The sequence below is a fragment of the Gigantopelta aegis genome, chromosome 14 (genome assembly GCF_016097555.1).
Source record: "Gigantopelta aegis isolate Gae_Host chromosome 14, Gae_host_genome, whole genome shotgun sequence".
NCBI lineage: Eukaryota > Metazoa > Mollusca > Gastropoda > Neomphalida > Peltospiridae > Gigantopelta > Gigantopelta aegis.
Genome location: NC_054712.1, coordinates 23,315,584 through 23,340,831, shown reverse-complemented (window position 1 = coordinate 23,340,831; position 25,248 = coordinate 23,315,584). Strand labels below are relative to the sequence as shown.

Genomic DNA, 25,248 nt, shown 5'->3' with positions numbered 1-25,248 from the left:
TAGGGGTAATTCTCACCTTGTTGTTGTACAATTCTAGGGTTATACTTGGGATAACACTGGGTATCTATAAGCTAATCTTTTTGGCTACTTGTTTATTGTAGTTTTTAATATATAATAAATTTTAACTGTATATTACTTTGTTTGATTTGTATGCCCGTTGCCTCCACCCCCCCCCCCCCCCCACACACACATTTTAGTGGGGGGGGGGGGGGTGCAGTTAAATATATATATATATAAAAACATTTTTTTTTTTTTTTTTTTTCTTTTTATAAATTATATTTAAATTGGTTGGAGTTTCTCCACCTTGCCCCCCCGTTTTATTTGGGGGGCCGGGCGGGGTTTTATTTTTAGCCAATTACTTTTAAGTTTTGTTTTATTTTGTTGTGTAATGTATTAGATTGGTTGGGGTTTCTCCGCCTTGCCCCCCGTTTTGTCGGGGGAGGGGGGGGGGGGGGGGGAGGGGGGGGCGGGCGGGGTTTTATCTTTAGCCGATTACTTTTAATTTTTGTTGTCTTGTTTTGTTGTGTAATGTATATATATTGTATGATTGAATGTGCGATTGTTGCTCGGATTATGGGGGGAGGCTTATCTGGCAGTAATCCCCTCCCCGTTCCGGAAACTGCACCTTATACATGTATGTAGTTCGTCTTTTTAAATTTGTTTAATATCTGTTTTAAAAATAAAATAAAATAACATATAATGTAGGTTACTGGCATGCTCGCTCATTTAATCTGTTTCATATTTTTTATCATTATTTTAACTATGTTTTAAATTTTTAATTAAACAATTATATAATTAAACAGGGCAGGTAACTGGGTTGGGACACTCTCCTAGTGACCTTCTACTAAAGCTTTAGGTCACTCTACTAGTGACCTTCTACAAATGATTGCCATGACTGGTTCGAGCTGCGGTTGGACACGGTGGGGTGGTGAGTGGGGTGTGTGGTTGTGGTGCCAGTGGTTAGGTTTTTTGGGGCCATAGGGCGTAGGCGGTTTGGCCGTAGGTTTCTGTGAAAGTTCCGGCCCCCTTCTCGCCCCCCCCCCCCCCTTCCTCCTGGTCACACCAAGGCCCGAAATACGACTGGTAATCTTTTTAAATAAATGTTAAATTTAATATAACTTTTCTGTGGGCCGGGCTTACCCCCCTACCCTTTCCCTTGCCTCTGGGGACTAAATATTTTTTTATTTTTTTTTTAAATAAATTATAATTTTTGTATTTTTACTTTTAGACTTCTCCATCTAAAGTTGCGTTAATTTTAAATAATTATATAGGTGTAGAGTAGGGATTTCTGTATTTCTTTTGGGAACGCATTCAAAATTATTAATGTCGACATAATATATTTACTCTTTTTGACCTCCAGTTTAAAATTTCAAAATTTTATTATAGTTAGGTTTTTCCTGCCCCGAGTCAGACCACCGATTATATCGGAGGCCGGACTGGGGATAGGCGTGCTCGAAACCATAGAGGTATGTGAGCACGTTTAAAACATATCTAATCTAAACTTTAAAAAAAAGTAATTAGAATGTTATTTTAGAAGTGTTATAGGATAAATAGAATTCGCTACTTGTTTTTTTTAATATGTAAAATATCAACCTCGTCTAGTTAATCGGTATTTGTCTCGGCAGAGCCTCGACAAATACCGATTAACATAGACTCGGTTGATATTTTACATATTAAAAAATACTCGTGACGAATCCTCTATTATGTCATAAGTATATGCCTTTGATTATGCCATAACTAATACATGTAATAATGTCTAGCTCGGTGTGGAGTATATCGCATATTCAGACTTTGTAAAAGTAAAGTTTGTTTTATTTAACGACGCCACTAGAGCACATTGATTTTTTATCTTATCATCGGCTATTGGACGTCAAACATACGGTCATTCTGACATTGTTTTTTTTTAGAGGAAACCCGCTGTCGCCACATACGCTACTCTTTTACGACAGACAGCAAGGGATCTTTTATTTGCGCTTCCCACAGGCAGGATAGCACAAACCATGGAATTTGTTGAACCAGTTATGGACCACTGGTCGGTGCAAGTGGTTTACACCTACCCACTGAGCCTTGCGGAGCACTTACTCAGGGTTTGGAGTCTGGATTAAAAATCCCATGCCTCGACTGGGATCCGAACTCAGTACCTACCAGCCTGTAGACCGAAGGCCTAACCACGATGCCACCGAGGCCGGTTCAGACTTTGTACGTTTCGATCAACAAGTCAAATCAATCTGATTAAAATTAGCTCTGCGTCAAAATTACCTTCAAGAAATTAGGCTACGCCACACTTTCTGTTCATGGCTTTAATCCTACGACCGGCCTCGGTGGCGTCGGGGCAGGCCATTGGTCTACAGGCTGGTAGGTACTGGGTTCGGATCCCAGTCGAGGCATGGGATTTTTAATCCAGATACCGACTCCAAACCCTGAGTGAGTGCTCCGCAAGGCTCAATGGGTAGGTGTAAACCACTTGCACCGACCAGTGATCCATAACTGGTTCAACAAAGGCCATGGTTTGTGCTATCCTGCCTAGCGCAAATAAAAGATCCCTTGCTGCCTGTCGTAAAAAGAGTAGCCTATGTGGCGACAGCGGGTTTCCTCTAAAAACAGTGTCAGAATGACCATATGTTTGACGTCCAATAGCCGATGATAAGATAAAAAATCAATGTGCTCTAGTGGCGTCGTTAAATAAAACAAACTTTACTTTAATCCTACGGGACATTTGCAAATTCTCAGGGCCGTAGCTAGCGGGGGGGGGGGGGGGGGGGAAATTCCGGAAAGCATTATAGAAACTTAAAGAAAATTCTCTTCTTAGCTGTTTAAGGAGTTTTAGACTATGAACTACTCGGTTGCCCCACCAAACAAAAAATCCTAGCTACGGCCACGATTCTATAGTACCAAACCAACCCGTGGCCGCTACCGACCCTGGCTGGGCTGCTTGTGCTCCCTTGCACATACCAGCGAGGGCGACCCCCTCTCCCACCCACCCCCAAACCTTTTCTTGTCCTGGACGGAGGAGCCGGAGAAAGTCGATACCTGCGCCCATGACAGACGTGTGCTAGCCTACATCTTGTTCTGAATGTGCACGTTAAAACCTATGACCTGACTTGACTATGTATGAACTGTGAGGTGATCAGATACAACTGAAACCTATCTCAGACATATTTAACATTTATTTATCAAATTCAACCTTTAGATGCAACTTGACTGAAAATACTAGACTGTTTACAAATAAATGGTAATTGTAGTCTGAAGTATATTTGTTTATGATTATATCAAGTTGTGATAACATTTGTTTGTATATGTAAACAAAATTGTATTAATTATGTATGCACCATGGGTATTTACCTTATAGTTTCGATGCATTTAATGAAGAATGAATGAATGAATGAATGTTTAACGACCCCCCAGCACGAAAAAATACATCGGCTATTAGGGTGTCAAACTATGGTAATGCAAATAAATAAAGTGATATATCAATATAAAAATTCAAGATTTAAACAAAAACAGTGTAAAGAACTGTGAAAAAACACAAATATCACAGATAGATACTGAATTTTACTCAAAACTTCAATTTTGTGCTGTATTGGCCATTCTCAAAGAAAATGTTACACCCCTGCACCACGGTGAGGTTACAGCATGCGCAGGGGCATTTAATGAAGAATAATTATGTTGTGTTTTGTTATTACATTGTTTATTTCATTATATGTTGAGTAATAATGTTTAATACTTAATAGACAGAAGGCCACAAGGAAGATTAGTGTACTACTATTTGTGTAACCTTCTTTAAATAAAGATGATTTATTATTATTATTATTATTATTATTTATTAAGTAAACGGAGCCTATTTAACTTGAATACAATTTTCTTGGGGATTTCAGTAAGTTGTGTCCTTTCTTTTTAAATGTTTTATTTTTATTTTATTTTTTTCGGGGGGGGGGGGAGTGGGTAAAGTTTTTTGGTGTCATTTTTGTGTGTGAGTTTGTTAAACGGTTTGTTAAAAGGAGACGAGGAAGAAGAAGAAAGGAATTTGAACATTGATTCATTTTTTAAAAATTAAATTTATTTCTAAAGGTCTAGATCTAATCAATACACATCAGCCTGACCTGGCTATATGAAAAGCTAGCAACTTTTCTCTGTCAAATGCAGCATTCTCCAGTGGTTTCAGTGGCGAATTACGTTCCTTGTCGGAAACGACAAACGACAGAGTTTTCCAATACAATCTGGAAACAGACTATAATGTCAATAAAAGATCGGTTACCTCCCCTTATTGTGGCAACCGGCGAAACAGTGCGACACGCGCTCAGTATGACAGAAAATGGCGAACGTGGATATGTGCCGCTTGGATATTGCCGAGAAAGAATATCTTTCATTCACGGATATTAACAAAGTGTTCAACAATCCCATTAACGAGGAGCAAGCATGGGCTGTGTGCTACCAGTGTGCTCAATATTATTTAACAGGACAGCCTCAGGAAAAATACCAGGAACTTTTTATATATGGAAGCGAATCTTTGCGATTGGGGAAAGATGGGGAAGTACACATAAACATCTTATGTAACGGGTCTGGCAAAGGACCCCCACCAAGTAAGTGCTAGGGACAGTAGTAGAACAAAATATGTTTACGGCTGATCATAGACTGTTTGTTAGTTAGTTGTAATATCAATTACATCTTTTATTATTCATTTTGTAAATCCATGAGTCCATGACTGCTCAAAATTTGAATTCAGTGGCTTCATTATTCATAAACATAATCATTATGAAAGGTGTGTTTACATGTTCAGGAAGGATCCATAATTAATAATGGGGAAGGGGTATTGCTAAAATATTTGTTGTAGGTGTTTTTTTTAGGTCTGTATCTGTAAACAAATGGTGAAAATATAAAAATATATATGATTTAAAATAATATTACATATATAACTAAAAAAAAAAGTTATGAAAATTAAAGGACAAAACTTGTTAAAAAATGTTTGTAATAGAATTGGTTAGGCCTATAGCTGCATGCAGCCTTTTCATTCTGTAACATTGCATTGTGAAGGTTGTTGGGGGGGGGGGGGGGGGTGAGGCAAGGGGCAGCAACAGTGGTTGATTTATATACAGAGCTAGGTGTGACACTCGTCAGATTTGCCAATTGAGATTTTTGAAACAAGTTGGTGAATTTTATTTTAATTTTGCAAAATAATTTCATGTAGTAATTGACATTTTCTAAAAAAAATATATATAACCTGTCAATTTCTGCAATTTTTGAAGTTTAATAGACAGTTTGGCAAAAAATGTTTCGCACCCGGATATATATATATATGTGTGTGTGTGTGCCCCCCACTTTTTGAAAGAAAAAAAAAGCCAACTGCTACCACATTACTAAATCACTATGTGGTTCTCAAATTTATGTATCCTTAAAACAAGCCAGATAATGTACATGTATGTACCTGAATACTTGAGTTACTACCTACAGTACTTGTGGCTTATTACTTATCCCAGATGTGTTGTATGTAAATGATGTAATAAAACTGTTATACACATGAACACTGGGCCATTCATAAGCTATTTACAGTAGATTTTTCTAGATATATTATTAAAGCACTGAAATTTTAAATTGTAGACAAATATGGTGGATGAATTATTAATATTTTAATGGATAATTACTCTCAAAAAAGTGTCGCCCTTTTATACATTTACTTATTTAGCATATAACCTCCCAATAATTTAGAGGTTATTGCAGGGCTAGAACATAACGATGGCACTGAGCAATTGTCGTTGAGATATAAATTGCTGTGTGTCGGAAGCATCACCAATGGCACTATTGTGCCACAAGATAAAAAATTACTGCCGTTGGTAAAATTCCTTAACGACAACAAAATCTGGCATACATTATCTGCAAGTATTTAACATTTGTACATATGAAATATGTCTAAAAGCATCACATTAACCTTTCAATCAGATTTATTTCATGCAAAAGTAACGTAATTTTTTTTTGCCATAGACAGGCTCAAAATTGTCGTTAGTGTGCCATTTCACACATGACAATTTAAAAAGGAAATACTGTGGGTGACAAATTCTTAAGTTCGAGTCCTGTTATTGTATGTTCAATTGAGTATATACTTTTCAATAGAGTTGAGTGAGGGATCATGTACATGTTGCAGTATTCTATAAAATATGTGGTAGATTTATTCCAATTTCCACCATCTAAATTTTTCAACAACTCATTATTGACAGCCATTATGGCCAGTTTGCCATTTTTTATTGCTTGCCAAGCTTGTTAAGTAATGTTACTAAATTAAGCATAAAAATAATCTTTCATTATAGTTTATTTGACCGTTTTGATATTTTATAATAAATCTTTGTACATTTTATTTTAAAACCAAGAAATTTCAGGTGAAGATGATCTGTCATTTATCAAAATAGTGTAACCATAACAAACTCGACAGGTAGCACTCATCTACCTGACCGCTTACGCTGTCACTGTGAGAATTCTTTTGATTTGGGTGTATCTATTATTTGCCTTTCACTGTTGGCTGATCTGGAGTTGTGCTCTGAAATTCTGCTGTGGCTAAGACTGTGACTGCCTCACTTTGAACTCTGCATGGCCTGGTCATTATTGTTGACTGAAAATTAAGTTATTATACTGACCATTGTTGCCTATCGGCAGGTGGGGACCTTGTGCGATCTGATGGACATTTTAGGTGTCACAGTTTGAATTCTTTTCCTTGCTTTGTAAATTCCACTGTGGACTCCCAGGGAATGTCACAATCATTAAAGCATGGAAAATGCCATTGTTCAGAATTAGATTGTGCCCATTACATTGTACTCTGGTGATTGGTTTATTGTGCCCATTAGACAATTGTAGATGTATCATGTTTAATTTTTTTTTTTTTATTATTATTATTGAACTGTATGGGTGGTTTTATAGAAAAGTCGGTGAAGTGTCAATAATTATACCGGGTACCACATAAAAATGCTGGAAGGAATTTTCTATGTGGCAGTATTTGAACATGATATCCCAAAACCTGTTGTATATGTATGTAGTCTAGATTAATGATCAACAGTTAAAGCTAATTTAATTGATGCCATATAATATCAGGGCTTCTAGATTATGGTAGCCCCACTGCCATGGCTAGTTATATTCAATGTTGGGCTAGCAAATAACTACTATTTCCATGCCTGATGGCTAATGATGTTTTTGTTGTTGTGTAAAATGCTGCATAAATTTAAGTCTGTTTTGTAAGTGTGAATATCCTGCCTCTTTCTCCCCTCAAATCTAAAGGTTTTTAAGCTCTCTCTCCTTCTTGAGGTGACATATCCAATTATTCCTATTTGTAAAATTGTATTTACTTAGAATAGGGCTAGTGAAATTTTAATCATGGCTGTTAAATGTTTTAAATCACTGATCCCATAGCTAGTGGAATTTAATAATTCTAGAAGCCCTGAATATACTGAGAGGCATACATAATGCAACAGCTATTCACAGAATATTTTCTTATATATATGTACAGCCCTTTGCATTTTTTTTCATTTGGTGATTAAAACATTTCATACTATCTATATTAAAATACAAGTACCCAGTTGGTGCCATCTGGCTCCTAGATGAAAACATTAATGTGGAGGGATGAAATAAATCTTATATCATTTATTAAACATGCAACTTAAATATTGTAACTGAAATTGAGGGGAGCCAGTGAACTTCTTTCAGGGGTTTGATGGAGACCCAAAATGATACGTCCCCTTAGGTCAGCAAAGTGGTGAAATAACCATAAATGTTGGACTCCAAATAGTGATATTGTAAAATATGCATAGTGTTATTTCATTTGCTTTCTTTCAGATGTGTAGTCTTGGCCAAACACAGTTCAACAATAAAGGCTTATGACGCATACTAATTCTTGAATTAACCTTTTGGCTTGCAACTTTATTATGAAAATAATTAATTCAGATTTTACAATTTGGTGAAGCAAGTACATGAAGTTTGCACCCTACATCCTGCTTTAGCAGGAAGTTTTCAGAATTTCCTTTTAAAAGGTTTTATGTACAACCAAAGATTACATTTACAGGTATTTAAAACCTTCCTGGGGGGATTCTTGGAACAAAGACCCATTGTCTTCTTGGTTATTTGGTATTTGTCTAATTGTCACTGACTCATCAATTGAGAATCGAGAGCTAGACAGTCTTGACAGTTTTCTATTGGAATGTCGTAAGCCGACTACACAAACCAATTAACAGAAGCTGGTACATACAAAGCTAGGTGTGAATTGTAATTATCTTGCCAGTCTGGTGGAAATTCACACTCATTATGTGCATTAACCCAATTAGACTAATTGACATACTGGTATCCAGGGAATGACTTAATGTGCATGATGATATCAGTGTTCAAACACATTACAGTTAAATTTTGTTTTGTTTAACAACACCACTAGAGCACAGTAATTTATTAATCAGCTGCTATTGGATGTTGAAACGTGGTAAATTTGAAATATAGTCTTAGAGAGGAAACCGGCTACAGTTTTCCATTAGTAGCACCATCCCACAGACATGATAGTACTTACTGCAACCTTTGATGTACCAGTCATGGTGCACTGGCTGGAACACATTACAGTCAGTTTCAACGTTCAAAGAATAAAGTTGAAAAGTAGAGATGGAAAAAAGTTGGGATGAAGAAGGACTGGTGTAGCTGGGAATTAACCAGATCAGAAAATAAATGTACACGTATCACTAAATGAATATAATGTTGCTTTTGGTCTATTTAAAAAATTCTCATTTGAGATTGGGGTGAATGGAAGGTGGGTGACTAGTACAATCGAGATCATGAATATTTAACTCATGGTGCATCAATATGTTAAAATTTCAAACAAATTATTCCTTGTTCATAAAATTTTATGCAGTATATAGAGGTTATGAGGGTGGGGCTACTTGGCATCTAGATCAAGAAAGATCAAATGCTATATTTGACTGGTGTTTCAACGGTTTAAACCGAACAAACATTGCTTGCAAATTACCATCATTCAAAGAAACGGATAGTGACATCTGTACTATTCTGATAGTATCTGTGCTTTGTTATATTCTAACTGATGCAGTATTTTTATATATTATTAACTATTATATTAAATACATGTATACATGGTCACTGTGTGATACATTATATATATTATATAAAAAACCTTCTATAGACTTACATATACTATGTTTAACAAGTGCTGTTTATTCATTGTCCTAAAGTATTGAACAACATTCCTTTCCTTTGTGACATATCCTTGTCAAACAACAAATATTTCATTGTTATGAAAAATGTAAACATAATATATGGGAATGTCAGTTTTATTTTTAATAATGGGTTTAACCAAGCTAAACTTAATTCTGACAACTAAACAATACATGCATTTTGAATTATGTTTACTATAACAGTTTTGGCCAGCATTTAAAAAAAAAAGAATGTTATATTATCTTTTAACAGTAGCTTGTAAAATCATCTGACTTTCTTTTTGTTTAAGAAATTTAACGCCATCAATGTCATATGGACATTTTTTTTTACATGACTGGTTTGGCACGTTAGCGTGGAATATGTGATGCCTTTTTATGCACTCGATTACACTTCACAATTCACAATGCATTGCAGCATTTTAATGTTATGTTACAGAGGTGGTGTCTTTCATTACATTCCAGGGGTCCATTTCACAAACTAGGCATATATTTACAAGTGTGCGGTATCTATTTCATGAAGAAAATTATATTATTACCGACTATAGATTATTTTAAGGACGTAATGAAATATGTGTACTTCTAACTATATATGTTGTATATGTTGTACTGTAACAGTAATAACAATTACGGTTTAGTCATAGATTTACGTTTATGTGCAAAACTAGGTTTACAATGTTTAGTGAAATTAGGCCCCAGTATCTTTGTCTCATGAGGTATCTGATGTTATGAAATCCTGAATTAAATTATTTAACGGGTCAAAATACTGCCGTCATGACTGGTTTTTGCCAGTCAACATCACTATGGGCTGAGAAATGTTTTTGCCTGTCATCCCATCATCTTTTTGCACATTAGTTTGATTCAATGATGTTTGGTCCAGCAGGTTTTGTGTCGAGCTTGCCCGATCAAATATTTGGCAGGAATTTAAGCAGATTTCGGCCAATTTTTAATATACCCATGGACAGTTAAAATGTGTAGCTCACCCTATCAGTAGTAAATTGCTTTAAAAAGTATTCTGTTGTTTACAAACTTAAATGAGTAAATTAGAAACTTGTTATCAGAACAGTCCAAGATACTGATCTATAATCAAATCCTATCTTTTGATTTACAGGTTTGCAAAAAATATTTAAAAGAAAAATATGCTTACCCATGGTCAGCTTAATCATGCTTTGAACAGTTAGGCACAAGCATACACACCAAATTAATGGTGAAACTGATAAAACTGCATTGATTATATAAATTAGTATGTGCTGTCCTATCTGTGGGAAAGTGCATATATAAAAGATCCCTTGCTGCTAATGGAAAATGTAGCATGTTTCCTTTAAAACTACGAGTAAAAAAATTACCAAATGTTTGACATCTAATAGCCATTAATAATAAATCAATGTGCTCTAGTGGTGTTGTTATTTAATAAAAACAAACTTTTTTTTTTCTTCTGAAACAGTCTCCATTGTTAGTTCATTGTATAAATAATGTCAATATTTGTTATAAAAATAATTTTAGATTCGGAGAGTCGACAAGCAGCCAGTTTATGTGTTGTCTTAACAAAAACAAACAGGATTATGTGCTGGAATGTCTACACATGCAATATGAACCGTTCTTCCTGTGGTGCTACTTGGTGCAGTAATCTAACACAACCTGAACAAAGGTTGTTTTTCTTTAACATGCATGTATATAAAAATCAGTTCGGATTTTAGTGCATCCGGTGAAAAATGTATACCCTCGTGTGGAATTCTGGCCAGCATTCGACTAATTTATTCCTTATTGTTTGTGGTATTTTGTCAATATTTATTATTGGATATTTAAACCATAAATTTAATACAGGAACACCTAGAGACATTTCATATTCATTGATTTTCGTGCTTGTATTCAAGTGTGGTTCAAGTATGCTATCCAGGGCATACACCTCAGTTATTTGGGTGGTATGTCCAGGATGGGTTAATGATAATACTTGCTGTTAGTAGTTAGTGACATAGAAGTCATTATGGTGACCCTTACAACTCAATCTCTAGGTAGGAGTCAGTACTGGGATTTGAACCCTGTGCCTACCAGTCTTAAGGCCAATGAATTTATTTCACCAAATTAAAATAAAATGTTAATTGCTTTTAAAATTAGCAAGTGGCAGAAGTAGATGTAGCCCTGAATTGTTTACAAACATGAAAATCTCATTAAAATGTCTGTAGTACAATATATATGCTGAGCATACCCATTTTTTGAACAGAGGAATCAAGACATTAAAACTCACTTTTGATAAATATTTTTGGTTGAGTATATTTTGTTTGACTAAGAAAATAGAGTTCAAATGGCTATATATATCTTTTCATATAAAATGTACCAAATATCGAGCAATACTTTTTGTCCAACTTAAATACAAGCTACATGTAAATGTACATTTAGTTTACTAAACCTAACACCCATTTGTTTTGTTGACCAGTATTTAAACTGTATCTGAGGAAGGTTAACTGATGTAATCTAAATGGCCACCAGTGGGGGCTTGTCTTTTTATTTTTTTTATCAGACAACCTGCTCTGATTGGTGTAGATAGGTGTTGGTTTATTTGACAGCCAGATCCCCAGAGCTTTGTTATCTATAATCCAGAAACCACCATTTAATCTTTGTGGAGGTATGAGAGATCTGCTTTACATAGGTTGACAAATTTTTGTCCATTTTATGTTTCATCTATGGACCCTGTCCAGTTTGAATGAATTCATGTTACTTCAGGATGGGATCTAACTTAGTCGGTTGAACACTTGATTGGGGTACCTGCTATCCTTCCCACCAAAATTGCAGGTCATTATGCATTCATCTTTGATGGGTCATATGATATGGTATCCGTCCTTCTGTCCATTTCATTCCCAGAGCATATCCTTGTCCAGGCCATATCTTCGTTATTAATTCATAGAGGATCATCAAGTACAACTTGGGATATTGATGTGTCACCTATCACAACTGGGTCACAGCGACCTACTTTTCACACATTACAGCACATTAAAGAAAATCCTTTTCTGTATCAATTCATATAGGATCATCATACCTTGCATGTTTTTCAGGAAGAAAATGCACATACGACTATCTCATAGATCTGCTATTTAGTTCATGATTCTGTTATATTTGAATTCCATAATGCTTTAAAATAAATCTCAGAGGTCCTAATTTTTTTTACATATCTTCCCAAACCTTTCCCTCATCCCATGATGTCCTATTTTTAGCAGATCATAGCAGGTCCACTTTTTTTTATCAGGACATATTTCCGTTTACCTGCTATTTTAAAAGATAACAGCAGGCCATATTTTACTTCCTATTTTGAACCCCATCCAGGCTCCAACAATTCATATAGCTGAGGTGGGTGGGACGTAACCCAGTGGTAAAGCGCAGTCGGTTTGGGATCGATCCTTGTCAGTGGCCCCATTGGGCTATTTCTTGTTCCAGCCAGTGCTCCACAACTGGTTTAACAAAGCCTGTGGTATGTACTATCCTGTGTGGGATAGTGCACATAAAAGATCCCTTGCTGCTAATTGAAAAGAGTAACCCATGAAGTGGTGGCAGAGGGTTTCTTCTCTCAATATATGTGTGGTTCTAAACCATATGTCTAATGCCATATAACCGTAAATAAAATGTGTTGAGTGCATCGTTAAATAAAACATTTCCTTCCTTCATATAGCTGAGATACATGCATTTGCTTAGGACCATGCTTGAACACATAAGCAAAGAAAAAAAAGTGAATGTATTATATATATACCCGTTTTCCCACAGCAGCCTTGTGTCACAATGTCAGTATTCTATATATAAAATTTAAAGGAAAAAAAGAAAGAAAGAAAAAAAAGAGCCTTGTTATACCTTTTATTATTATAACTATTCAGCATGTTTTTACCTAACTTTTAGTCTGGAGAATGAATATCTGCCACCAGTAATCTCAGTAGAAAGTGTAATTGGTGATGGCAGTTCTATAGACATTGATAACATTCAGTATAATTGAACAGAACATAATATATGAGTTTGTACATTGTACAGCAATGCAGCTTTTGTACCTGTATGTTTGTCCTTTCTACATCACTGACTACTTTCATTAGTTTCTGTGTTGCTGGCACTATGTCTTTGTTAGTCATGCATGTAAAAATACATGTATGCATAGAAATCCGGAAAATACTACTGGTGTATAGAAATGTTGGGTTGAAATGTTTCATTATCCCATATTCAAACCCTGCAATTAAGAAAATGTCCACGGTAAAAAACATGCTGAGAAGAAAAAAAATCAAATACAGCTGACAGCAGAAAAAGGTGCTATGGAGGATTAAAAACTCTATGGTATTGCAGGGTTTGAATTCCCTCACCCAAGCATGACCTGTTATGAAACAGCTACCTGTCTTGTGAAGGAAGGACATTTTTATTTAATGACGTGCTCAACACATTTTATTTACGGTTATATGGCATCAGACATATGGTTACGGACCACACAGATATGATAGAGGAAACCCGCTATCACCACATCATGGGCTACTCTTTTCGACAGCAGCAAGGGATCTTTTATATGCACCATCCCACAGACAGGATAGTACATACCACTGCTTTTGTTACACCATTTGTGGAGCACTGGATGGAATTATCATTATTTGAAATGATCTAATGTACACAGTCAGTGTTTCTGTTAGAAAGAAATGTTTTGGTATGGTAATATGGAATTGAATGCAACCACAGTCAACAGAGGGTGGTGGGGGGGGGGGGGGGCTACCCCAGAAAAAAAAAGGGTTACGTTTAGGGTTAAGAAAAACATACAGTAATGATGAGAGTAATTAATTTTGTCAAAAAGTTAATGTAAAAAAAATAAAATCTGCCAAAAAACTTTGTGTATGGCGCCATACCCGTTTTACCCTCTGGCAGAAACAAAGCAATTCTAATACATTGAATTGTGCTATTCCTGGTCCACTATTAGCAAAGCAAACCCTCCCCTTTTTTCTGTTTTTTTTTAAGTATGCTCTTATTGTATAGTACACATTAACTGTGTGGCTTAGTTTGGCAATGGTTGTGTTAAACAGAAACACTTCGACAAACAGAAGGGTGGTTTTAACTGTTGTGCAAACTATGTCACTTTATGTTATTTCATGTTTCATGTTTCCCACCTTAACGGCAAAACGGGTTCAAGTCACGGAATGGAAGCAGTAGAATAATACCTCCGTACTTTCTTGTGTAAATACAGGGTCGGCTTGTCCATTCTGCCAATTGACCCAAGGAATGTATAATATTGTAAATATTTAATCTACATCTTTGTCCTTCTAACACGACTGCTTTCCCAGCACCCACAACTACCCAAGTTCTCTTTTTAAACATGTATTGAAGAAAAGCCCTAAGAGCTGTTTATAGTTTATAGTTGGATTGTCCTGAGTCATTCATACTAACGGGTGACATTGACTTTTCCTACGATTGCTAGCTGTTTCTGCACTGAGTCACGGAGAAGGGGTGGGAAAGAAATACATTCTTAATATGATATCAGACATGTTTTATGTGTGTAGGTAGTGGTATTTTTAACGATTTCTTTTCTTGATTCATAGTGGGTGTGCTTACACATTTTGTGTATTCAGGTCTAAATGAGCTAGCTACCCTGGTATTTTCATATCTTCTTACTTTATTAACCTGCTGTTTTATTAACATTTATCAAGGTTGGATTTAAGGGGGCTCCAGGGTGGATTTAAGGGGGCTCCAGGGTGGATTTAAGGGGGCTCTAGGGTTGGAAGATGGTTAAATATTCACTGTTGAGTTGATTTATATTGTACACGGATGCACCGATCATACTCTAGTGTGGACCCCTAGAATGAAGGTTGGAAGCTACTTACCTGTGGAATATTTAATATGTTTACATGTACAGCCAAATGGTTAAAGCCTGTTTGCTATGGGTGTATTCAACCTATTTCATACCGGAGACTTTGTCTTAAACGTGAGATTTGGGGTGGGGGTGGCGGATAAGAGGGATGGACTGATTGTTCCATGGCCTCTCAACACATATGTTTATCATGGTTATTTTGAAACTTGGTTGAGAGAGATAGAGAGGAAACCTACTTATTTATATGAACATTACATATATATATATATATATATATATATATGAAAGGAAGGTACATATAGGTAGTTAGTACTGGTCAGAGAACATTTTTTTCAATATTATGTTGCGACTCGCTATGCAATTTTCAGAGTTTGCTACACAATTTCAAAATGTTAGTAGTTGCTAGTCAGTTTTCAAATGATTAAAAATATCACTCAGGGTTTTATTTCTAAAATTTGACTTGATGCCCATGGCTTTGACTTAGGGAACTTTTGTGTCGTTTTACAAAACAAAAAAGGGAATTTTCATTTTATTAAACTAAGTTAGATTTTAAAAGAGTAATACTATATTATACATGTACTGGTTTATTCAAATTAATATCTATGTGTTATGAAATGTTATGTGTGAGGGAAGGTGTGTTTGTCAAGTGTTATGTATCGATTTCAGAATATATCTGTATGTAATAATCAACAAAAGGAATATCTACATTCAGATTGGGAATGTTTTAGTCCAAAATTGGGAATACAAAACGACATAGACTTTGTGAATGGTAGGGAATGATGCCGATTATCGAAGTCTAGAAACATAGCTGATAAAACCCTGTCACTAATCAAGATTTTCAAAATAAAATGTTCTCTGCTGGTTTAATTTGCTTACATCCAGTAAAGGTTCAACCACACACGTTGTGGATACAAACTACAGAACTTACTACCAAAAAACAGCTAAATATCTTTTACATTTACTTTCCCACAGACAGGAGAATGTATTACACAATAGTTAGTAGTGGGGCACTAGTTTGGTCTCTACTATTGAGCTACATTTAGTCTACTCTAAAGAACTGGATTTGCATGGTTTAAGCATCCCTACTGCAGACATAACCATAGACTTCACCTGGAGAACATGTCTACATAAAACAAAACGTCCTCCATCATGACTGATTTTTAGTGAGAAATATGCCTGGATTTAGCCCACTGTATAAACACACCTGCTATAAAAATCTGCTGCTTTGAAATGTCCTCTTAAAAGGAACAATGCCTTTCAAGGTGTTGTTGATTCTGTATACATGTCTAATGTGGGTGTTTGTCTAAAGTGTTATCCCCTCCTAATAAAGCATTAGGGCTTTATGTATTTACTGGTTTAATAAGGAAATTGAGGTATGCCCTATTATAGTATTATCAAACTACATGGGGTATTGTATATCCTATTGGTCAGCTCCTGTTTTTACCCAGTATTGGTTTTAACTTCCAAGCTAGCCTTCTCCTGTCTTGGAACAGCATGATCTGATGGAAGCATGCCAAAAATTACACCCACCCACACATTAGCCTTCTCTATTTTATACCTCACTGGTTTTACATGCCCACCGTTTTGTTTATTCTCTTAAGGATGTTAGTTTTGCACTGATAAAACGTCAGACATTTTAAGTATTTTTTTTATATACATTTAATTTTAAGGTGGTTTTATTGGAAACAATATTTGAAGTTTTCAAAGCAAGCAGGATATGTTCACATGTAGCTCAGCATTGAGGTTCTGTCAGTTACTTGAGGAGTGATGTCTCACGGGATAACATTCATTGCCTTTCCATCATTCCCATTCCAACCAGTGTTCCACAACTAGTATACTAAATGTAACAGGTGAATTTTTGTTTAATAACCTAATCCTAACTAGCATGATAGTCAAATAAAAAAAAATACTCCTCACTATTGAATCAGTTTGTTTACAACATGTAGGGTCGTGTGGTGAAATGTGTCCAAATATGAGTCTAAAATATTTCTGGAATACAATGCATGGTGTTCTGGAATACATGGATAAAGTTCCAGTGATCCTACGTTTACAGCGTTTTTATATTAGAATGTAATGGTTGACCACATAACTGATTGGCTGTTTGCATAAATTTGACGTTGAGTAAGTGGCACATGAAATATTATGGCTAGTATAAATGATCCCTATTGCCGAGCAAGATGGGATGGGATGTTACTATTATAGTTCAATGTGGTGTGATGGGTTGCAGGATTGACCACTCTTACGGACTTGAGTTTTCTCCTGTCCCATCAAGTTTCTGCCATATGACTTGTACATCAAACGATGTGGTATCTACTGCCCTATCTGTTGGAATGTGCAGTTAAAAATACATACCGTAGCTACTTTTTAAGTATACCCTATGAATCCAGGACAAAAGCCCACTCGGATAAAACCCCACTTGACAAAACCCCACAAGACAAAACATCACTTGGACAAAAGCCCACTCATTAATCAGAATTTCTGGACAAAACTCCACTCTGAAATATTTCTAAGTCTACTTTAAAGGAATGGCTTTTAATAGAAATTGAAGTGGGGTTTTATCCATATGGGCTGTCGAACGATTGGGGTTCTGTCCCATGGGTTTTGTCCGAGTGGGTTTTTGTCTAGTGGGATTATGTCCGGTTACCATATCCTATATGAATGGGAATGGGTTTCTTTTCTTAACCAAGTGTCAAAATAACCCAATGTTGGACACCAAATAGACATAGTTTAAAATGGGTTGAGGTGTCATTACACAAATATTCTATTCCCTTCTGCTAATGAAAATTGAAGCTAACTGTTCTGAGCCACCTTAGCTATTATTTGAATTGCCTATCCAGGATGAAGGTTCATTCTGGGATACAAACTCGGGCACCTACTAGCCTTCAAACCCAGTGGCTGAACCATTGTGACATCCCTGCAGGTTGTATAGCCAATAATCTCTTTCATGATAAGATCATGCTGTGTCCATTTCCCTAGTCCCGGATTATGCAACCGAGATGCCACCACTGTCTAGCCTAGCATTAGAGAGTGGTTATAAGTGCCCTGGGCAATACTTGTGGTATATGGCAACAGGTATATGTAGTATAATATACACATGTTATTCACACTGCTGTGGAGTATCCATTACATTCCAGTTCCTTTGTTTGTCTGGTTTAATTCATGTTGCACAAGTGTCTGCTCCAGTTCTATTGTCATGTTAATGGCTTGGGAGATGGATTTATGCTTGACCTGGAGGATTTTCTGGTGTTTTCCAGAGCATGATTCACCCATGCAAGATATGTGCTGACATACAGCATAACTGTCCTGAATTACTAAAAAAAGAACACCTCCAAAAAACCTTAAGGATGCACTTCCCAGTAAACTGATAGTTGTCATATCAGTAAGCACTTGTGTTGACTTAACCTTTAGACTACTGGATTAATTTTTAACAAAAACCACGTTGAGTGGGTACAAGTTTATAATTTTTACTCACATATATTCACTTAAATGTTTTATAAATACATGAAATAAAGTTCATATATGAATCGGTAAGTGTTATTTTTGTGTTTTTGTTTAAATTTTTATTATTTTTAGATCAGCTAATGGTGATTAAAATTAGGCAAAAAATCGAAAAAGTTGCATTTACTTACGGGCATTTGTGGCCAGCTGTCCAGTATTTATGTCCATTATTCACGATAACAGGGTTTTCTGACCAGAATTTTTTTTAAAACCCAAACTACGATTCATATTGCAATATTTGGTAATTTTCGTTGTTGGTAAAACGATCAAATTTATTATCAAATTAGCTGTCACAATCAGCTATCGATCCCTGAAAATGACCTCGACGTGCCACCATTGTTGTCAAGTGAAAATACTTGCCGAAAACCACTTTTTGAACTCAAAATTTCAAGGTATTTTTAACTAAAAAAATCTAAACAAAAGCCACCATTTTTAATTTTTTAATTTTTTAATTTTATTATATTTCCGTTTCCGGTGAGTGTCGTGTGCAAAACGGCGGGAAGGAATGCACTGTATACAGTATACAGTATGTAGACTGACGTGACGTCGGGCGAGATATCTCGCCTGCAGTACCGGTACTCAGAAGGTTAAGAAATGTGTTGTGCATTCTGGGATTAAATTTGCATGCAGCAACACTATGAACTTTATTGGGAATTGCAGGGGGTCTAGGTGATTACTGGTTTTGCATGAGATGGTTTTGCAAGAAATTCTCATTTAATGATACTTCAGAATGTTGCTTAATTGCTGGTTTTATAGGTATTGAATATATGGTGATTGTAACAGTTGGTAAGAAGTGGTCTAGTATTTTAGTGAATAAACCTTCCATACTGCTGCTAGTAGCAAAAAAAGTATTTTATACCATGTATGTGGGTTTTTTGTGGTCAGAGAAGCACATGCCATCACCTTTGATACATATGCCAGTTGTGGAGTACTTATTTGAACAAGAAAGGTGCAGTGCAACCACCATGGTATATTGATCCTGCAACCTGGCACACTACAGACTGAACAACTGAACAAAGCTCTTTTGAATTTTTTAGAAAAGAAACTGTTAATGTTACAAAGTGCTTAGCATTATAGTCAGTTTTGTTCAAGGAGATTTCGAAATTAAAACCTTGTATAGATAGATTTTTGTGTTATTAAATACCGATCAAGAAAGAAATTGACTTACACTTGGACACCTTTAAATGAACACAAGTATTTGACAGGCAAGGATGGTGTCATCAGAAATACAAGTCTCCTGGGAGTGTTACTAAAGCCAACAATATTGTCTGAATTAACAAACATTTTTATTATGTATGCTTTATTTACCCTGACAGTATCCACAAGCTTTAACCTGATATCTGGATAAAATTAAGGAATCAGAATGCAGGATCTTATCAAATTAGTCAACTGGAAAAGTCCTGCATTGAAATGAGACAAAAAGAATGAGAAGCAATGTTTCAGGTCATTCATTTTATGGTAGTCGTATATATTCCACTTCACATTTTTCATTCAGCCTGCATTATTGTATTAAGGCGTGTGCCTTTAATTATACTTATTCAGCCACAGTGGTGGTAGATTTTATCTGCCCCAGATCCATATGAGACTGACGACTAATGCTTGTGGATATAGAGTGCTGGGTTTGAATGTTTTCTAGTGTTACAAGTCAACTAGAGATGGGACTCAATTGATTGGTTCAGGCAGTTTAGTTTGTCTCTGGATTCTCTGTAAACTGCTCATTGACCTTGAGACGTCCTTGAAGTTTTGGGTAGTAGTGATTGTAGTGGTACTTGCAAAGTGCTTGAATTTTGTAAATAAAGATCTTATGCTTACAAAGTGTTTAAATTTTTAGAAAACTTTGAATTTAGGAAAGAAGATAAATGTGTACAATAAATGTAATAGGATTGATTTTCTGTGGCAGTGCATTAGTTGTTTTTTTCTTTTGTTTTAACAAGTGCCTCAAAACTGGTCAATGTCTGTGATATGCATTTTTTTTTGTCTTGGAATGTGCATATAAAAGATTCCTTGGTGACAGTGCATATTTCTTTTACTATCTAAACCAAGGTTCACGATAAGCATTTGTTAGACACCAAATAGCTGTAATTTAAAAATGTTTTGAGGTGTCCTTAAAAAAACCTATTTTAGACACTTTCAGATCTTTTTCAGATGTGGTCAGATGACGGATCGCTTAAAAAAACAAGTTTCCCTTAACAAACAACCATTTTGTATTTAAACTTGCCACTGGCTCTGTATTTTTTCCAATAGCCATGCATCTTAACCTGTCATCATCAATCTTTGCTAATGACCAGTCCACGTTAAACCACGGGCCATCTTCACTTACCAATTGATGTCCCTGGCTCTGTGATTACAGCTAACATGTCCATGTTGCTGTGGTCGTTTCTCTTTGTCAATGGATACATGTACATGTACATGCTTTTTAACCAGTGATTCCTTCTGTTATCGAAGGTCATTTTAAGACAACTTGAAAAAGATTATTGTTTGCTGAAACCTGAGCAACTCACAAATTACCCAGACTCATTACCCAGGAATTTCCCCCCCAGATATAATTTTCATTTTTTTCTGTTCCATCAAAAAAACAGAAAGAAAAAAAAGAAAGAATAAAAGGACCTGAAATGATAGGTTGTGTTATTTATAAGAGATCCATTTTTAGTTAAAGGTGACTGTTTTGTTTTTTGCAGGGGCAGGTGGGATTTAGAATGGTAGAATGCTCATCTGAGGTGCTTGGCTTGTAGGATTGAATCACCTCGGTAGATCAATTGTTTTTTATTCCCCTTCCCAACCAGTACCCTGTATCTGGTGTATCATAGGCCATAGTAGGTGCTGTCCTGTGGGAAAGTACATATATACAAGATCCTTTGCTGCTAATGGAAACAAATGCTTTCCTCTGATGACCATGTGTCAGAATTACCAAATGTTTAGCATAATAGCTGATGATTAGTAAATCAATGTTCCTCTAGTGGTGTCATTAAACAAAACAATTTTTTTTTGGCATGCACATTCATTAACAAATTAACCTTTATTAATTGAATTGTTGGCTTAAAAGGGATTGGAAAATTTTATATTCAAATGAAAAAACAAAACAAACAATGATACTGGCTGCTAAAAAATAATGAACTTATTATAATGTCTATATGTTACACACATGATAGCCATGATTTAAAATATGCAGGAGTTGGGTGAGGTGTGTTTTTATAGAATCATTTTTAAAATAACAACCAACTGACCAATGCACCACTAATATGGGTGGGGTTATGGCAAACCCAACTTTTGAAAGAATGGGCCCTATGGTCAAATGCTACTTTGAAAACCCCCAGCTAAAAGGGTCAAACCGTGGACAGTTCTATAATATGATGGGTAAATCTCTTTTGTGTCAAGTTAATACCTGTTAGTGTACCTGGTTATGCGGTCCCACAACACGCTTCTTTTGGCTTTCAGCGACAGAGATGAATTGTTAAGCGTATTTGGGCTTTGTTCACACTGGCCAAGGCAAACAAGTGTCAGAAATCTGCCAGCGAAACACACGTCTGCAGTGAACAGAAAAATACATTGTAGCATGCTGTACTATAGGCCGATTGACCTTGATGGTGCAATCATTAAGCCATTTGGTTTAAAGCTGGTAGATTCTGGGTTCGTTTCAGACCCAGAGTTAGTACATATTTTCATGGCACTACCCACACAATAATGTTGCACCAGTATACCAACTTCTATTTTTATTTTTTACCAACACGTAACCATTAATTTCTGTTCTGGATATTGTGTTTGATCTGTAACTGGGTATATTGTCAGCATATTTGTGTTAATGGGGAGGTGGTGGTGGGGGGGGGGGTGGGGGGAAGAGGAAAGTAATAAAATGATGTAATAAATTAATTTTTTTACATGTTTGTATTATAATTATATAAAGGACGGTCCTGAATTTTTTTTGTTTTTTGTTCATACATGTTCATTATCGATGTCAATCAATTTGAGCCTATCAATATACAGGTACTATAGTTTTACAAAATAAATGAATTTTGTTTTGTGGGATCATAATAACAAGTTACAGTAGCCTAAGGTATTAAGAATTTGCATGCCATTCTTTTCTCTCTTTTTCCCTTAATTAATATATACGTGTGTATGGTAGTCATTGTGCACAGACTTGTGTCTCGGCTGTCAACCGCTTTACCTTTTTCCCTGTTCACCTTGAACATGATGGGTGTACAAAACCAGCTGTGGCTCCTGCTTTGATTTATGATGTCGTTTATTTGTGAATTCTACAATCTGAGGTCACTACATCTGACTGTCAGTGGAAGGAACATGTTCATCTGACATGTCGCAGTGCCCACGCTGCATGTACATGACCATGTGCATGTACCCAGCTGTAACATTGCCAGGCCATGACGTCGTATGGAAGGTATATGTCAGTTGTGTGCATTTTAATGTATATAAACAAAAAAAAAGAAGAAAAACACCAAGAGTTTTTTTCCTTTCTGTTTTAAGTGTTAAAGACATGTTCCACCATTGAAGGAATATGCATTTATTGACACACATACCAGGTATTTTAAAACTCTGGCTATTTGTATCTTAACGTGGTTCCTTCGACTCTTGATCAAGAAAGGATGGAAAACCTGCTGTTGTCACATAAGCTATTCCTGATGAAAAACCATAGAGATCTTTTATATGCACCTTCCCATAGGTAGTATATATCATGGATTTTGATGTACCAATCATCGCTTCTGGTTGGGATTGGAAAAACAAGGCAATTAATCCCATGACCTGTCACATCTTAGGCGAGATCTCTACAATGGAGCACCTCCTTCCAATTTTTTTTTTCCACAAATGTATCACTTCGACCAACCATGCATAAAAAAAAAATTAGTTCAGCACTTCACATCTCCCACCTCATCATTTTTTAAACAGCTGTCAAATAAGCTGGTTCATATTTTAATCAACACCTGTGGTGCTTGGCTGTTATTAGTTTTAAGAATAGCTGTACTTGTTATCAGATGCTAATGACTATACCTAAGCTAGACACACCTATATATATATATATATTATTATTATTACATTCTGCTCTGTACATGTAGCTAAGCCATATGATAGTGAATTTGTGTTTTTTATTTTTGTTTCTTTTTTCACTTTATGTAATAATAATCACACCCACCAAAATAAGTACATTTCATCATCTTTGGAGAAGGTGCATGCTATGTTATAGATTAAAAATATTACAAGTGGTATCTGTACAATATACACAATACTAACAAACATGTTACTACATATAATGTAGTATTATATACAGCAATTTTCACTTTACTGACATCTTTCCAAAGATGAATAGATTACAGTTTTAAAGTATTTCTGACGCCATATAACCGTAATTAAAACATGTTGAGTGTGTCATTAAAACATTCCTTCCTTCATTCATCTAAGATGATTATGCCAACGAGTGACACCCAGTACACAATAACCACTTTATGATTGGTGCTTGAGAGGCATTATACATTCATGCATTTATGTCCATCTATTAGTATACAATGACTTTACTCTTTTTGTTTTTCTTTCTTCCAGAACGAAGTTCCCTTTACAAGAAAAGTAGTCACATTGCCACAGAACAAGATGTAAGTATTGGACCATTGATAATTATCATGTAATATATATTTCCATAAATGTACTTACATCAAAGGTTCAGCCATACAGACTGGAGATAGAGTTTAACCTTTTAACTGGCCTCGGTGGCATTGTGGTTAAGTCATCGGACATAAAGCTGGTAGGTACAGGGTTCGCAGCCCAGTACAGGCTCCCACCCAGAGCGAGTTTAACGACTCAGTGGGTAGATGTAAGGCCAATACACCCTCTTCTCTCTCATTAACAATTAACAACTAACCCTCTGTCCTGGACAGACAGTCCAGCTAGCTGAGGTATGTGCCAAGGACAGCATGCTTGAACCGTAATTGGATATAAGCACGAAAATAAGTTGAAATGAAATGAAATAAACTTTTAAAAACTGGTATGAGAGAAAACCTGCTTCTATTACACTGCATGAGTTATCAGGAGATAGATTTTTAAATTTTAAAAATTGGCATGAAAGAAAATCTGCTTCTGTTACATTGGTGGCACCTGAGGCCATTTTACTGATCACATGCGTGTGTTAAGACCATGGTGTTGCACATGCTGTTACCTATTATGACAACAAAACTTCCAGGCAATGTGATGTTGGTGTATTGAAATCACGATCTTGACTCATGTCTTCCTGTTTACCGTTGTAAGCTGCTGTTTTCTTTGCCAAGTTTTTGTTTTCATGGTAATGGAATGAGTAAAAAAAAAAAAGTTAACAAAATATTAAAGTTATTTTTTGCATTTGACTTGATAAAAGTAACTATTTTTTCTCTCACCTAAATTCAAAAATAAGATTTGAATTAAAGTTTAGAAATAATTTTAAATATTTGTCCCTATATATAATCAATGGAAAATAGGACACAATGAGACAGATGATGTTAAAAGGAATTAATTTTCCTTTCTTTCTAGACTACTTTGTGAAATAATTTCCAGTACACATAACCAATCAATACAAAATTTCTCCAAATTATATACTGAAATATATATATATTTCAGTAGATAATTTGGAGAAATTTTGTATTGCTTGGTCATTTGTATTGGAAATGGTTTCACACTTTAGTCTAGAGAGAAAGGAAAAAATGTTTCTGTCTCATTTTGTCCTATTTTCCATTGATTACATTGTTGTGACATCTTTTTGTCTTTGTCCACTTGTAATGATTTTTT

The 25,248-nt window shown here is 35.7% G+C and overlaps 1 protein-coding gene across 3 annotated transcripts in view; it reads left to right on the top strand.

Moving 5' to 3' along the window:
• Nucleotides 1-4,301: 4,301 nt before the first annotated feature.
• The window catches only part of LOC121388252 (protein spire homolog 1-like), a 157,466-nt gene continuing 136,519 nt past the window's right edge, over nucleotides 4,302-25,248 (top strand). For all 3 annotated transcript variants that reach the window (XM_041519520.1, XM_041519521.1, XM_041519519.1), the window contains exons 1-2: nucleotides 4,302-4,580; nucleotides 24,037-24,086. In XM_041519520.1, coding sequence (XP_041375454.1) covers nucleotides 4,313-4,580; nucleotides 24,037-24,086 — 318 coding nt within the window. In that variant the 5' untranslated portion in view covers nucleotides 4,302-4,312. The remainder of the gene's footprint in view (nucleotides 4,581-24,036; nucleotides 24,087-25,248) is intronic.